General features: G+C 43.0%; 1 protein-coding gene across 1 annotated transcript; it reads right to left on the minus strand.

The window, feature by feature from the left end:
• Positions 1-6,814: 6,814 nt before the first annotated feature.
• On the minus strand, positions 6,815-9,347 carry OLIG2 (oligodendrocyte transcription factor 2). Its single transcript, XM_020995954.2, has one exon. The coding sequence runs from the start codon at positions 9,222-9,224 to the stop codon at positions 8,238-8,240; it is 987 nt and encodes a 328-aa protein (XP_020851613.1). The 5' UTR covers positions 9,225-9,347; the 3' UTR covers positions 6,815-8,237.
• Positions 9,348-16,881: the final 7,534 nt, after the last annotated feature.

Consider the following 16,881-nt stretch of genomic DNA (forward strand, 5'->3'; position numbering starts at 1 on the left):
CAATAACAATGACCTCATCATTTGTTGTATCCCTACAATTTGATAAAATAATAACACAATTGAGATGCAACCAGAAAAGTAGAACTATTTTCTGTTGTAATGTTGTAAATTCTGTTGTAAATGCCCTTATAAATGGCAACTGCATTTGAGAATTATCACTTGGTTCAGAGGAAGCTGATGCCCAGTTTTTCATAAAAACTGAAAAACTTCAGTGTTCAGAGGGAATAGGAGAAATAGCTAAATTGGAAAATAACATAGTCATAAAAGCCAAAAATGCAAAACATTACCTATAACTCAACAACAAATTACAAATTACTCTTGATAACCACATAAAAATACTTAAATGTAAGAAATCTCAATTGAAGGAATTGAAAAATTCAAAAGAGAAACAATCTTTCATAAGAAATGAAATAAGCAATCCACTGGCTACAAAGAACTATTAAACAGTATTCAAAAATGAACTGCTAAATTGAAGCAACTTGAAAATTTTGTAGCAAAACTTGTTTACCAGGAAGCATAGAGAGCTGATGAGAAAGGTGTTGTTTTAAGTAAAGAAAACACTACATTAAGAAAACCAACAGCTTTGCCTAGGACTGAACCCCAGACAGTTCTTTCTTTCCAGAACTTGTAGAGTCCCCTAGTTTAAAAAAGACAGTCTCAGAAGTTTATAAAGACCAATGGTGAGTGTCAGTCTGTATCATCACCCCATAAAGATAAAGATAGAAAGATCAAGATGTTAAAAGACTGAACCAATCTATAAATAGATTATGTTATTATAGTGTAGAAATGGTTATTCCTTCAGTTACAAGCAATTAATTGCTGAATGATGTGTATTGTTTTGTAATTTTGGGTGTATATTGAATGTATTATTATTATTCTATTTAATTGTTATTGTTACCCTTATAAATGTTGTGGGGTGTTTTTTTGTTCTGTTTAATTTACTGCTGGTGTGGCATTGCTCCTTTAAATTTAAAGCAAATTGCCAAGTGGTGCTTTGCATTGTGATATCTGTATTGAATGTAGTATTAAGGTTGATTTGATATACTCCTAAATTATTTTCTGGGGACTGAGCATTTTTTGACACAGGGACAAGTAAAACCCCTCTTCTAAATGCATCTCTCACAGAGACTAAAGATATTGTCGTTGTAACTTTAAGAGCTCAGATAGAATGTTGAGAGAAAAGAAGTCTGGTGTTGTCAGTTTTAAATGTCCATTGAGAAATGATCAATTGAAGTTTTTCTCCCTGTATGGTCAGGGAGAAGGTGTGCTTTTTCTGTGCTCTGTGAGGATCTATGAGAAATCTGTGGAGTCAGAGGAAGGAGGTTAGGAGAAACTTCTTCCTTGTTGGACCTGTTTCGGAAATTCTAACAAGAGTTGAGAGACATTGAAAGACTGTTTCCTGTGATTATGTAGATATAATCTTATTGTGATGAGAGGACAAAGAGAAAGGACTAATCCTGAGAAGAAATAAGTAGAAAATACTTTAAGGGACTGATCATTCTGTGGAATCATTTGAATGATTTGAGACTATTACCAGACAAAGTCTCCTGATACATCTCCTGATGTACTGAGGACTTTAGATAACTTGGGCTGTGACAATGGTCACAGTCAAAATACATTTATGTTTATTACTGTTTCTATTTATTAATAAATTATATATAAAATTTTAACATTTATTTAAATATATAAAAATAAGAATAATCACTATTGAGAAAGGACGTTATTTTAATGAATTGGAATAGGAGCTTGAGCTTATTAATTATTAATTACCAGATGCAAAAAGGATTTCAAGTTTATTTATAAGAAATAAAAATTGTTTGTTTTTTGGCTAGGCAATGGGGTTAAGTGACTTGCCCAGAGTCACACAGCTAGTAAGTGTTATGTGTCTGAGGCCAGATTTGAACTCAAGTCCTCCTGAATCCAGGGCCGGTGCTCTATCCACTGTGCCACCTAGCTGCTCCTTATTTATAAGAAATAAATTACCCAAATATACCAATATAGAATTCAGGAAAAGGAAATTAAACAAACAGGGTATTCAAAAAAATGTCACTACAATTTTATGTTTTAATGAGTCAAGCAGTGGGCCAAGATTACCTTAAGGTGATCTGCAGTTTTATGTGACCTAACTCCCGATTGTATAATCTTGCTCCATGTGGTATAGAGTATATAATTCTCTCCAACTTGCTACGCATGGGGCACATCCTATCCCTCAAACCTGCTACAATAGATTTAGGTTGGAAGAAGTCTCAGAGGTCATTTAGTGCAATTCCACACATTTTTGCAGACAAGGAAAGTGGGGACCAAAAAGGTTAAGGAGTAGTACCCCAAAATCATTTAGGTAGTAGATCATATAAGTAGCAGAGCCAGAACTCAAGCCACACCATACTCCAAAGCCATGTGTGTCCGTATTTTACTCCCATTTCTACTTTCCCTGGAGTGGTCCTCCTTTTGGGCACCCCTGAAGAAGATATCGATAAATTGCAAATGAGACATTTTTGTAGTCCTAAGACTTTAAGCAGAGGTTTCTCTTGTTTTGTCCATCTTAACCAAACCAAATCTGACTCATTAGAAATGATTCTGCTGAGCCACACAGAGAAGGTCCTTGATTTGGTGATTAGAGCCTCTGCTTCTACTGGTTGTTCCTTTCCTGCATATATTTATGACTTTGGGTAAAGAAGTTTGACTCTCTCTTTGTGACTTCAATGGTTTCTCCATCATGCTCAGACTTAGACTTTACCTATTCACAAGTTTATGGAGAGAGTAGCTTACTGGTCTTATTTTCCTGGAAAGCAACTTTTTCTTCTACAAGTTAGGCCCTCACTAAATATAGGCAAACCCAAAGAATCATGGTAGTTAGTACTATATATGCATGGATGTATATCTATATCTATGTCTCTATATATGTGTGTGTGTGTGTGTGTGCATGCACACACAGACATGTGTATACACACATTGTTTGTAGTTAGGATTTTTTAGGGATAAGGGCAAAATTATATAATAAAGGATAAAGCTCTAAAAATGCTAGTTAGAGGAAACAAACCAATTGGGAGGGAGTTAGAATGTTGGCTGATTTTTCTTCAGAGCCTTATAGATGCTTGGGTGTGAGGTAAGAGGAAGGGAGCAAATAATTAAGCATCAACTATGTATTAGGCACTGTACTAAGCTCTTTACAAATATCATCTCATATTAATATAACTCTTCCTCCCATCCCCCCTTAATTTTCTTAGACCTTTTATCCCTCCTTTACCTTGTTGTGGTGTTGTATAACCAAGTCAAGATTCTTGTTGGTTCCTGCCCCAGAGGAAGGTCTAAGTTAACCAGAGTGTACTGGGCCTGACAGCTTTTGATGTATCTGGGTACCTGAAGAAGTAAAGTCTACCTTCAAAATCACCTAGCCTTCCTAGGCTGCCGGAAATCCTCAGCAGGACTGAGAACATTTAATGGATTCTATCACTTGTTACCCCAGTTAGAATTTGTAGGACATTGTTTAGTAATTGCATTATGAAGTGTTTACTAATTGTTTTTTAAGACATGGATACGGTTACCGAAAATAAATTACTTGCTTATTTTGCTCCATGTACATTTTTTTGTCCATAGGAATCCTGAAAAATCATCATTATATAGTAGTTGAACAGTACTGAAACTTTGTTTTCACAAGAGCTGGGGAATCTGATTTGTGGAATTCAATGTACCTAACCTCTGAGAATGCTGCTTCAGAATCTTCCAAGTGATCCAGGAGAAGTGTGGCTACCCTTGGGAGATCCAAGAGGCTTAAGACTCCTGGAGAAAAGTGGGGATAATTTCCATCTGCACATACCCCCAGGACATGTTAGAGTTCAGACCTGTAGGTGCACTTAATCAACTTCCAAGGGTAGATGGGATGTCCTGCCGTGGTCCTGGGAGCCTGTGGGGATGACGATAAAGAAGGTAAGTCTCTCTGTCAGTCTGTAAAGGAGAGGATATTTGGTGGAGGAGACCTATGGGGGTCACACATCTGTCCTTGTGCTGGAGGCTGAGCCTGTTGCTGCAAAGGGTTCCCTTTCACCCACCTCAGTACAAAGCACAGGACTTCCTTCCCTCTCCTGACAGATTACTAGCTGAGGCACCCTTCAGTTCTCTAAGTCTTCTCTGTTAAGCACTCCTCCCCTCCCACAAGCCCCCTTCCTTCTTTTCCCTCCATTCCAACTCCCACACAGACACATAAACACCTAGTCAAGTGAACCAGTCTTTGGCTGCTGGACCCTGGGCCCTGGATATAATTTGAAGAAAAGCATTGGAGGGAGGGGAGAGAGAGAGAGACAGACAGACAGACAGATAGACAGACAGACAGACAAAGACACACAGACATAGAGACATAGAGAGAGAGAGACACACACACACACACATACAAGGAGAGAGAGAGAGAGAGAGAGAGAGAGAGAGAGAGAGAGAGAGAGAGAGAGAGAGAGAGAGAGAGAGAGAGAGAGAGAGTCCATGGGAGGAATACCAAGGGCTGAGAGGAGGAGCTAAGAGGAGATGCTGAATGGGCAAACATTTCCCAGTTGAGGTTCCAGAAGTCTTCCTTCAGCCAGTTTCAACTTCTTATAGACCTTGGGTGGCTGGGCCTGGGCTGCTCCAGAAGCAGAGTCCCAGCTCTGCAGAGATGCTCAAAGAATAGGACTGAGGCACTGGACTTGCTGGCTAAGGCAGGGCAGTCTTGTGTGTGCTGGCGGGACACCCTTGTCTCTTTTTATTTAGTTGAGGAAGGCTGCTCTGAATTGGAAGGAAGCTGGAAGGGAGCTTGGGTGGGCCTGTGTTGTTTCCCTTCAATAACCTGACTTCCACCCTATCTAGCCCAAGGAAGGGGCCAAGAAACAGCTCAATAGAAAAAAAACAACAAAACAATAGAGATCAGTTCTCATTTCCCTAGATCCCCTTCTTTCCCTACCCCCCTCTCAATCTCTTTCCAGCCAATAGAATAATTAATGAAGAACGAGGGAGGAATATTTTTGAATTTTTCCAAGTTTCCTTTCAAAATGCAACACTGAGAAAAGTTAAATCTCTTTCATTCCTCTTGTTCCTTGCCTTTCCTTGGCCCAAACTCCCCTCCCCTTCTCTGCCACCCCCTAATAAGGTACATGGTTCACTTGGAAAGATAAAATGCCTCCAGCTTTGGACCCATACTTCTGAAACCAGAGAGCCATCCTAGACTCCTAAATCATTCTCTGAAAATGCTGCTTAAAAATAAAACATTTCCTTCAAATTGGTTCACAAACTGCCTCCTTGTCACTTGTTTTCCTACTGCTAAAAGAAATGGCATTTATTTAAAAGAAATAAAGCCACACAAAACCTCTCCATAAAAGGAGCAAATGTTCCCAATGTGTGGTTTTAAACCTCGCTGCCCTCCCTCCCCACCCATGTCCTAATGAATTTTTAAGGGAAGGAAACCCTCCCACATATTCACTCTTCTGTTCTAGAGACAAGTACAGCTAACCAGGGCTAGGAGAGTGAATGATTGAGCTGTGTTTGGGGTTACCTGGCTGATGTAAAGAGCTTTCCTTTATCCTTTTATTGGATGAATCAAATTCTTTTAATGTATGTCTTTGGAATTCCTTAGGTTGCCTACTGTATTTGTTTGGTTTCTTTCCTCCTCCCTACTCCCCCATATTGCTAACTCCTTGAGAATAGAAGGTAGGATTGACCAAGGGCTGTGCTATGGAGTAAGGGGAAAGAAGTGGCTGCAGTCGAGAGACAAGCTCGGCACCAACACCATCTTCAGCCTCAGCAGCAACAACAAAATTTATGAAGATACTATGTGCAGGACAGTGGGTTAGTGAGATTCTACAGCCCATGTACTTCAGAACAGCATCATTTTAGCTTTGAAAACAATTTGGGAATCAAACAAATGAATATTTAAAAGGTTATCTATCTATCTATCTATCTATCTATCTATCTATCTATCTATCTATCTATCTATCTATCTATCTATCTACCTACCTATCTAGTAAATAACATTCCTCCCTTATCCTCCTTAAAAAGGGAATGAGAATCTGCCAACCTGTTTGGCTACTGGTCTGGGGGAATCTGAATATAAAAACTACACTTGAATCAAAAGGAAAAATTGGGACCTGGCAGAGGTAGAAGGGAAAGGACATTCTTCTGTGGCAAATTCTTTAAAATATGATAAGAAGAAAAGAGAGGGAAACCACAGACTCATTCTATAGATCTAGAAAGGTGGTTTTCTGGTCCAAAATAAGAAGAGAGAAGTTAAGAATTCAATGAGACTTTTTTTGTGTGGTTGTTATAACGTTTCCCTCTACATATTTGTATTTCAGATTTATTAAATCATCTACTGACTGATGAGTGAATTGTCACGAAACTAAAAAAGGAAAACGGAGACCCAGAAGCTCTCCAGGTGAATCTAACTGAAGGGTGTGCTGGGAACCAAAAAGATGGTTTAATACCAAACTTGACCTCCAAAAAGTAACACTTTTTGGTCTTCTTGCTATTTTTCAAAAAGTGATCAATTTCATCTCTTCTAGTTATCTGTTTCCATGCTCACGAAATCTTAAGACATTTGGATGTCATACAAAGTTATATGATAACCCTAGTCAATTAGTTTTGTCACTGGAATTTGAAGGAGCATAAACTCAGTTGTGATCCTTTTAACTCTAAATCTAATCTGGAGAAGTGCCTCCCCTCACTATATCTTCCCAAACTGTGAGGGATGTTGGATAAATTTGACCAATTCCAGGGATGGAGTGCTCAGTGTACTTCAGTGCAATAGGTTCCCGAAACTTTCTCATATTACAAACACATGGGAAAATACTGCCACTTACTTAAAATGTTTTTTTATTTAAAATTTCAACAGTTGATCATTTATTTTATGTTTTCGCAACCAAACAAGTAATAAATATTATTTAGCATTTTTTTTTACAAAAATAAAACAGATGATAAAATCTCTGCAGGGAGCAGCGATAAGAAAAATGGTGTTATATTGCAGATGCTAAGAAGCCCAGCACTAAGTATTACAGCAAGGTAATGTGGATTCTGTTCTGTTCTGTTTTGACATAGAAAGCACACTGAAAGTTTGTCATAACTTTGTTAAATGTGGCCTAAAGAAAACATTAATAAAAGAAAACCTCAGACGTACACGAGCTTCATACAGCACACATGTAGAAACAGAAAGCTCCGGCAAAAAAGAACACATTTCATCATCTGACATTATATTTACAACTTCACAAGAGAAACTTTTGTAAAAAAAACAAACAAAAATTACTACATTTACAGCAACAACTTTTTAGTTCTTTCAAACTACCGGATGTGGAACTTCAGGTAAGAAACCAAGAAACCAAACCACCTTCACATTTTGTGATCTGCAACAGAAAAGGTAGAAAGAGAGGAGTAAAATGCCTTTCTAAAAATGTAATTAAGAACCACCAAAAAGGCATTGGCCGTTTTTGGTTACTTCCAGTTCAAAAGCGTCTCTTCTCACTTTGCCTACCAAGTCTCCTCTTTTGAAAAAGAAAATTCACATTTTTTTAAAAAGCCAACAACAATAACAAAAAACTCAAATGAACGACAAGAACAACCCTGGGTAAAACAAAACAAAACGACAACGACAACAAAGAAAAAATTGCCATGATTCACGGTGAGTTGTGGGTGTACACAATTACTGAAAATGGAAAGAACAAGTATGCCCTGTACAGAATACCGCCTTCCAACTTCTCCTTTACAAGGGGGAGACTAAGAACTCGTATTAGGAATGTGTCCGAGTCTGCCTGTTGCAACCAGATCTTAGCACGTCTCGGTCTCAGTTTTCCTGGGTCTCTGACCTAATGATCCATGGGGAGAAGAAACTGGGGGAGGGAGAGAAGAAAATAAAAAAAATCGGCGCCAAGTGTTGTCAGATCCTGTTCAGCTTCAATGAGCAGTGAAGAAACAGTGTCTTGCCCGGTGAAGAGAAAGGGAACATAGAAGTGGAAGTTGCCAGTGCCTTCTTTAAATTGCCTTATCAAACGAGTGTTTTGTTTTGTTTTTAGGTCCGGGAGGGCTGGCAAAGGCCACAGGGAAAAGGTCACCGACCCCTGCAACTCGGGCCTCTGTCTCTTCGGTCCCTAGGAGATTCACAGTCTAGAGTCCTTCATCTTTTCCTCTCTCCCTTTTTCTCCAGTTCCACAGCTGGAGCTACTCTGCCCCTCACTCTCTCCGTCCCCACTCAGGGCCCTTTCCAAAACCTCAGTTGGCTCTGGCTGATCTCATTTGGCGTCGGAAGTGAGTCTGGGGAGGCTGGTCGTGCTCATACCGGAAACGTGATGGTGAGGTGGTGGCACCTGACACATGCTACACGGGCAGGGCATCCCACCCCAGTGCTGGAAACTGCCACCGCCTCCCCCTCCACTACCCAACGGGTTGGCCACGGATGCCGAGGGCGACTTAAGCAAGCCATGCGGGGGTCGGATAGAACTGACCGCTGAGAGGCCAGAGCCTGGAAGGGAGGCGCTGGAGACGGCCGCGGCTGCGGCAGCTGCAGCTGCCGCCGCCGCAGCGGGCGGCAATATTGGGTGATGCACTGCGGGGTGATGGGAGGCGTGCGCTGCTGCCGCTGCTGGGTGCGCAGCGGCTGCTTGCAGGGGCGCCGAATGTGCCAAGCTCCCGCAGGCTGAGGGGTGGAAACCAGCGTGGTGGCCGCCGTAGATCTCACTGACCAGCCGCTTCATTTCCTCTAAGGAGTTGGTAAGCATGAGGATGTAGTTGCGGGCCAGAAGAAGAGTAGCGATCTTGGAGAGCTTGCGCACCGAGGGCCCGTGCGCGTACGGCATGACTTCACGAAGCCCGTCCATGGCGATGTTGAGGTCGTGCATCCGTTTGCGCTCCCGGCTGTTGATCTTGAGCCGAAGCTGCTGTAGCTCCGGCTCTGTCATCTGCTTCTTGTCTTTCTTGGTAGAAGATGCGACCGAAGAAGACGATGAGGTGGAAGAGGAAGAAGAGGTGGTGGAGGAGGAAGACTTAAAGCAGCCGCCGCCCAGCTTGTCCCCCGGGTGCACGCCCGCCGCGCCCATGGCGTTTCGAAGCTCCGCGCTTAGTTCTGGCTGGCAATCGTTTGGTGTAGAAGAGGAGACAGTGCCCCCGGAGAAGCCACCGCCACCGCCGCCGCCGCTACCCTTGCTCCGCGCTGTAAGGAAGATGTCATCCGTCTCCGGTGAGGATGGGCGGCTGGACACCAGACTGGTATCGGAGTCCATATCCCCTGGGCAGGCGCCACACGCACACACACACACACACACACACAACACACACACACACAGAGTCTCTTGGTGAACTCCCTCTTTCACAGTCGGAGTCACTGCCCGCCAAGCCGCTTCGCACGCCTCCTGCGGAGAGGAGGAGGGGAGAGGGCAAGAGAGAGAAACACAAAGTCAGTGAAAGAAAAATTTCACTCCCCGCTACAACTAAGCAGCAGTAGCAGGAAGTCCCCGGAAGCTTAATATCTTCCCACATTAGCCTAACTTTTACTCTCTTTTTGGCAACATACAAAACACGAACAACTACTATGTTTCTCCCCCACCCCCACGTATGCAACCTTCTCTTTATTATTCCCCATTTCTCCCATAGTGGATCTCATTACAAGCTGCTCTTCAGTACAGTGCATGGGATTTACCTTAAGAGTATGTGTGTGCGTGCTTGGGGTTGGGAGGGACGACTGGTAGAGAAAAGGAGAAGAGTTGCGTGTCAGTGAGGGAGAACAAGCATTAGGTTTCAAGCAGTTAAGTACCCTAAGTGATAGAGAGGTGGAGGCAGTCGGCTGGAAGAGCAAGGGTCATAAGAGAGGAGGACTCTTCCTTACGGAGCGGGGGAACCTAATCTGAACAGCAGAGTATTTTGCTGCCTTTGTGTTAACCCCTACCAGCACCCCCATCACACACACACACACACACACACACACACACACACACACACACACATTCCATTTTCTATTCTTTATCCTGTCCGCTAACTCCTCAAGGTAACAGGGACACGGAAAAGCAGAAGCAGCAATTTGCTACTCCTTGTCCTATTTGTTGCTTTTGGGGGTGGGATGAGGGCAGAAGTGTCAGCCGGGTAGAAGAAAAGGGTGCTGCGGGTGCTCCCCCCACCCTCTACTTCTGGGTTAGGTACATCTAGCCTTGAGTTCAGCCCCAGACTCCGGATCTGAGCTGAGTAAACTGATAATTTACCCTGGATCGATGTCACAGATCCGAGTAGAGGTGGGATTGGGGGCGGGGAACTGTTAGGCGAGGGTAGAGAGTGGGGAGAAGGTTTGACTGGCGGCCGACACTTACTAGGTTTTTTTTTTTTTTCCAGGCGATCTCTACAGTAAGGTGCAGCCAGGGAAGCCAGGATCCGCTCTGGGCGCTTGGCGATGGGCGTTGTGTCAGAGCCGTAATGATATTCAGCACCTTTAGGGTCTCGAAGGGTTTTTATAGGCACATCAGCCGGCAACAGCCGAGGTTGAGGAGGAGGGTTGGGGGAAGGAGAACAATGTTATTGTCCTGGAGGGGCCTCTGCACCAATAAGCACCGTCCTGTCAGGGGGCTGGGAAGCTGATGTCATCCAGGCTAATTCCGCTCAATGAAACGGACCCCGGGCACACGCCTCTTCCCACCCCCGAGCCAATGGACGTCTTCAAGAAGTAGAGTCGCAGAGAGGGACAGAAGGAGGGAGGGACAGAAAAGGAGGGTAGAACTGGAGGCAGGAAAGGAAGAAGAGAGAGAAGCTTTGTCAAATCTCTATAAAAATACAACAATGATTACTGTTAGGAACAGCTGTTAGCCTAAGTAGGGAAGGAGAGACGTGGACCAAACAAACTTGAAGTAAGCAACAATAACATTTTGAAAAATACCTTACTAACCTCTTCTGGTCCCCACCCTCCCAGTCTTATCCTGGCTCCCTCTCCTCTTCTGAATCTTCCCTTGGTTTCGGGCAGATTTGGAGAGTTTTAATAGGTTTCTCACAATCCCATCTGTATTTTCTCTCTCCGAATGTAAACACTCACCAGGCACAATGCAATCAACTCATCCCACACTTAAGCACTTACCTCGTGTCTGGGAGGCAGCAGCCGCGCTCCAGCCATCTGCCGGTTCCCGAAAACTTATATTTCTCTCTCGGTGCCTTTGGGAGTAGAAGGAAGAAGGGAAAGATCCAGGGAGAATGGACAGAGTTTATTAGCATAGTCTAGAAAGAAAGCCCAAATCTCAAAAAGTCGTTGTCCTATTTTTTCGGCATGATAATTTTAATCACACTAAATAATCATAGGCACTTGATACGTATTTGTTGACTGACTGGATGGATGGATACTAAAGATTCTGAATTTTTTGAATGCTGAATTTTGCATGTAAGTTAGACAACCCATAGTTTTCCCAGGTTTCCCCACGGTCCCAGACTTCCTTGCCGGTTAGAGCAACCAACTGTAAATATAGTGAATATTGACCATGGATATATTAATAGTCAAGACAAGAGTTGTACGCTGCATTTTCACTATTGTGAGAAGCAGTAACAATTAAATTTATTTGCCTTCAGCCTGAAATCTTTTAGGCCTAGATAAACTTCTTTCAGACATAGTACAAACGGGCTCTTGCTAATTTTACATGGCTACATTTAACTTCTTTGAAAGCTTAAAAACAAAAAAAAAACTCTACAGGATCTATTTGCAGAACAATCTCTCCAAGCAGCTTGAAGGTAGATATTTTTCCATCCATTGTAAAAATGAGGAAACTGAGATTCAAAGGTCTTGAGAGAGGCTACATAAAAAATTGCTGACAGTTTGGAACTGAATGCCGGTAACATTTCTGATTAAGAGCTTCTTCATTACAGGCACATGGAGAAATCAGTGAAACCTTACAATGGTTATCTTGGGAGAAGGCACTTACTTCCTAAATCACTGTGCTCTGCCCAAGCCTACTACCTAGTCCTATCTTTTCTCTAGATTTGGCACATTTAGAATCACACGAGTTATAGAAAATTGTTACAATGAAAAGGAAAGCTTCTTTCTGGCTTGAAATTTGTTGACTGCTGTCTGTCTTCGTGTTTCTGAGTTTCTTTTATTTTCCATGTTAAAAAATATTTTTAAGGCCATGACCAATGTATATTCAATATATGAAACTATAAGTTTATTTCTTCCAGCTTCAGGGGACTTCTTTGTGGGTGTAAGATATGGCCTGTTAAGTTTGCACTTCCTAGCACATTAACATACACTCACAAAGTACGATGTTTAACAAATGTATCGGATTCAAATGCATATTGAGAACTTTGGGAACGAGAAGACCTTGCCGCCATAATATTTACTCCTTTGCCTTGGCCCAACTCTCTGCGAAAATCTCAGCAGGTTCTCTTCCCCGCCTCAGCTTGGTATCTTCTTTCTGAAGCATTGCTTTTCTAACCGTGTGTTTCGCAGCTGGCACTGCAAACCGTCCGTTAAATATGTATTTAAAACGTTAAGACCTGAAGCGTGGAAATATGTTGCCTAACGGTTATGATGATGACCCATAACAGTTCAATTAGGAGAATCTGTCAGATAGACAATCTGGCTGGGATGGGGTCGGGGGTGCCTCGAGAAAGCTAGCTTGTGCGCGAGAATCTATGCATAGTCTCCATGAATGAGCGTGTGTGTGAAAGAGCCCATTTCTGTACTCCTGGGTCTAATTTTCGCATTTCCGTGCTTTTAGGTGTGTGTGTTGATGTACCAATGTCTACATGCACAAACAATTGTGCTTTTGTGCGCGCAGTTGCTGGTTTGTGCATTTAGGAGCAATTCATATGCTAACAATGTAAGTATGACTGTCCTTAAGTTTGGGTTTCTAAACACACGCGTTCGTCTCCTCCCCGCCAACACAGTGTGGAAAATATTCCCAAGTGAGGGTGTCGTATCTCTTGGTTTTGCTGTACGCAAATTGGCCTGGGAAGGAGGCTAGCCTGTGTCTGGCCAAGCAGCTGCAGAAGGCATGGCTACCCGCCAGGGTTTAGGAGCTAAGACTTAGCCGCCCGCAGGCAGCGGACTGTAGCGGGATGGGAGGCGGGGCACGAGTCTGACTCCACGTAATTGCACCTGTATATGAGGAGGAATGTGCAGAGATCCAGTTCAAGGGTCTCTAAAAAGAGCATCTGAAACTTGGACACCACTCAATACACAACCAAATGAGCAGCAGCAGCAGCTTCAGCATAGGGCAATAGAACGGCGTTATAAAATGAAGGTGTTGGACTAGAACGAGGTCTATGGTTCTTTCCAGCTCTTAAGTCCTAAGGGTCTATGACTATCAAATGAGAAAACTAGGCCCTCACACCTCCTCCCTTCAGCCGGCTGAGCCATGAGCAGAGTACGCAGGGCTAGTAACCTCACTATTCTTCACGGGCTACTCCAGCCTCAGCGCAGAAGTTGCCGGCGGGTAGGGGAGGGAGCAGAGGCTGAGGCCCGAGGCAGTGCTGGGGGAGTTATCTCGCCCCCAGACCTAGGGATAAAGCTGAGCTTATTGCTTTGAAGCTGTGTCCCCCTCTGTACGGTCCTAGACCTCTTTGCCAGAGAGGTCTCTTGCGCTGCGTGAAGGAAACCAAGGAGAGGTGGGGTGGGGAGATGCGGTGGGAGGGATGCAGGGGAGAAGTGTAACTAACAGTAATTAAAGAAAGCACTATGGCTTCAGAAGCTCTTCGGAAGAGGCCTTTTAGAAGCTTCGCTTTCCTCCTTTCTACTTGCTTCCTGCAGGGGGATGGGGTGTGTGTGTGTGTGTGTGTGTGTGTGTGTGTGTGTGTGTGGTGTGTCTCTGTGTGTGTCTGTGTGTCTGTGTGCCTGTGTGTGTCTGTGTGCGCGAGCTCAAAGGCGCGCGCCCAGCCGCTGCTTGGATACAGCTTTCTCCCAGAGGAGTCACTCGCTATATTTACTGTTGGTAAAGTCCCGAGGAGGTTTCTTAGCTGGCCGGGGCGTTCTGGAGCTCTCAGGATCCGTTGTTCAAATGCATAGAGTTACAGACTTTTCTTTCTTTTTCCTTTTTTTGCATTTTCCTCCCACAAAGGGTCGGTTTCTGCTCAAGCCGCCTAGTGGCTGGGTGGGAAAAGCTCCAGCCGAACTTTCTCAGGCCCGGCTTTCCATTTTTAGGGTTCGAAATGGATAGACCTCCCAACTTCTTTCCTTTCCTCTCTCTTTTCTTTATTTTTCCTCCCTTTCCTCTTCCTTTGGGCATTCAAGTCTTATCCCTCCCTCTGCCTGCTGGGCTGTCAGCGCTGTGGGTGCCAAATTGAAGGGCTTCCTGTCCTGCCTAATGCTGTCCAAAAGGCTCAGCAGTAACACAACTCCTGGCAGAGGGAAAAAGGCCATTTCAGCCAATGGGGCCGAGAGGGAGGGCTAAAAAGAAGCACTCAGACCACAAACTTGAAGACCATAGAACTGCAGAAGCAACTGGATGTTCATCTTCCCTTGGATTGTAAGTTCTCTGAGATATCATGGTGTAGCAGAAAGTCATAGGCTCAAGTCAGAAGACCTGGGTTGGAGCGCCAGTTCTCACTCTGGCCCCTGGAAAGACATTATATTTTTCTAAACTTCAATTTCTCCACCTGTATATTGGGGAAAACCGTCCCATAGAAAAACTTGTAGAGCAATTGATATTTGGAGTTTCCTCTTTCCTGAATTTTTTCTTCAAAGGGCCAACTTGCAGGAATTTTATAAATTGTCTTTCTGCTCTAGGTGACATCTAAGGTCCCTCCCAGCTCTGAGTGTCTGCAATACTGTGACACCAATTCAAAATTGTTGTGAGGAAAGTACTTTAGAAATGTTAGCAATTGTTATTATCATCTTTGTATTGCCCACAGTCTCTAGTCCAGTATTCAGAGCAGGGGATCAATACATTTTAGTTGTATTAACACTCGTTGACATAGCTGCATACACGTAAATTTATTTGTATGCATGTATCTTTGGGTTGCTAAGGAGGGTGACTGCCTCTATTTAAGTGGACATATAATGTAGTATTTGAGGGATTTAGAACCTGTTGTGTAGGTTTCTGTTTTTGTGGAAGTTTCTGAACAAAAGGATGTGATTGTGACTTCCAAATATGCACGTGTGTGGTATAGATAGAAAACGAATGAGAAGCACTGTTTCTATTTAACAGTGCATCTAAGCCTTTACTTGATTCTGAGGAGTTATCTAAGGGCTTCAACTTCTGGGGCCATTGGGGTTGGCAAGGAGGGAGTGCTAAGAGCACAAGAGTCAACAGGCTGTAGGTCTTGAGTCTGGTTCCAGTTTTACCACCTAAACCAGTGATCTGGGCACCTTGGACAAATCATTTCTTCATTCAAAAAATAAAGAGTTCGGAATATATTATCTCTATAATCTTCCTTAGCTCTTAAAGCCTAAGTCTGAAACTAGAAACATATCTTTATTCTCAAAATCTCAATTAGGTTTACTCTCTGTCTATATCCAATGAGAGGATCGGAAATCATTTAGGGCTTGAATTAACCCTCTGCAAGGTACTGTCTTTAGTTTACTATCACTGATTCTTCCCCTGGCTATTTAAGGGACTCTAAGCAACTTATTCAGGTCTGTCTTTATAATCAAGTTAATGAGGGTTATTTGTCTTAGCCTCAGGTTTTAGGACTGCTAAATGCTGACTGGGGTGTGTTGCAGGGTGCTCCAATATGATTGTAGACTTAGAGCTGTTAGTGATCTTAGAAACTCATCTAGCTTCCCTCTTATTTTACAGATGAGGAAATTGAGGCCCAAAGATCTAAAGTGACTTACCCAAGGTCACAGGAAGTGCAGAACTGAAGCTCTTTCCAGGGCACCACAAGGCCTCCTGCACACCTAAATACAGTCAACTTTTATTTTCTATCTCCTCAAAAACTCTGAAAATAGAATCTGATTTAATGCATAAAAATATCAGGAAAGAGCACAAATTAGGGGTACACAGTATAATTTCCCCATCATCCCTCTCCAGGAAAAGGATCCCCACAATTATCAGTACTTTTAATTCAATAAACATTTATTAACCTCCTACTATGTATAAGAGCACTGTGCCAGGGGCTGGAAGGGAGAGAGGTAGTGGTGTACAAGGAGCCCTTGTTGACCTCTGGTGGAAATTGGACTCACATCATCACAGTATAAGGTGAAACATTATAGTTCTTGTAGTGGAAGACGTTGGATTTTGTGTTAGAGGACTTGGGTTGATATTCTGGTTCTGGTACTTTGACCAAAACCCAGACCTCAGTTTTCTCATCTGTAAAATGAGGAGATTAGTCTAGTTTACTTCTAAAGACCCTTAGTCTATGAATCCAAGCACAGAGAGGCATTAAAAATGTGGTAAGGGAGGGGGGTGTCTGGAGAAAAGGTTATTGCTAACTGAGGGAATAAGTAAGACTTTCTGAAGATGGAGCATAGATGGGTGCTTGAATAAATAGTATTAGAATATTCTGAAGGTGGTAGAGCCTTTACCTTTGTACAGTTGCCCCTTCTACAGGAAGCAGCTACACCAGATTCAACTCCTTTAGGGATGCAATATTGAACAAAACAATTGTGACAGTTTAATCTTTAATCTCTATCCTCTTACAATAGAGAGTCCCAGAAAGCGGGGATTTTCAGAGAAAGAAAAACTTGGGCTCTCACAACCATTAAGTCTGATTCACAGGACAAGGAACTCTCCCTTCAGGTTTATGAGGTGGGCTCTGCACCTTTCCTTTACTCTTCCATAAGGTGAGAAGAGGGCAATGATGCATGAGGACCTCAACTAACCCTTGGTTGAACTTAGGTCATTACCTCCTCCCCTTCCAGCTCTGAAATTCTATGTATTTTATGAATCCCTGATTCTATCAGGAAAGCCTACACTAAATTTAAACAATTGCTATTGTTATTCTGTAAAAGATATATATATATATAGTTATTATATC

The sequence above is a fragment of the Phascolarctos cinereus genome, unplaced genomic scaffold (genome assembly GCF_003287225.1).
Source record: "Phascolarctos cinereus isolate Bilbo 61053 unplaced genomic scaffold, phaCin_HiC Scaffold_726;HRSCAF=1367, whole genome shotgun sequence".
NCBI lineage: Eukaryota > Metazoa > Chordata > Mammalia > Diprotodontia > Phascolarctidae > Phascolarctos > Phascolarctos cinereus.

Coding starts and splice junctions, on each gene's coding strand:
- OLIG2 (XM_020995954.2), bottom strand. CDS start 9,224: ATGGACTCCGATACCAGTCTGGTGTCCAGCCGCCCATCCTCACCGGAG.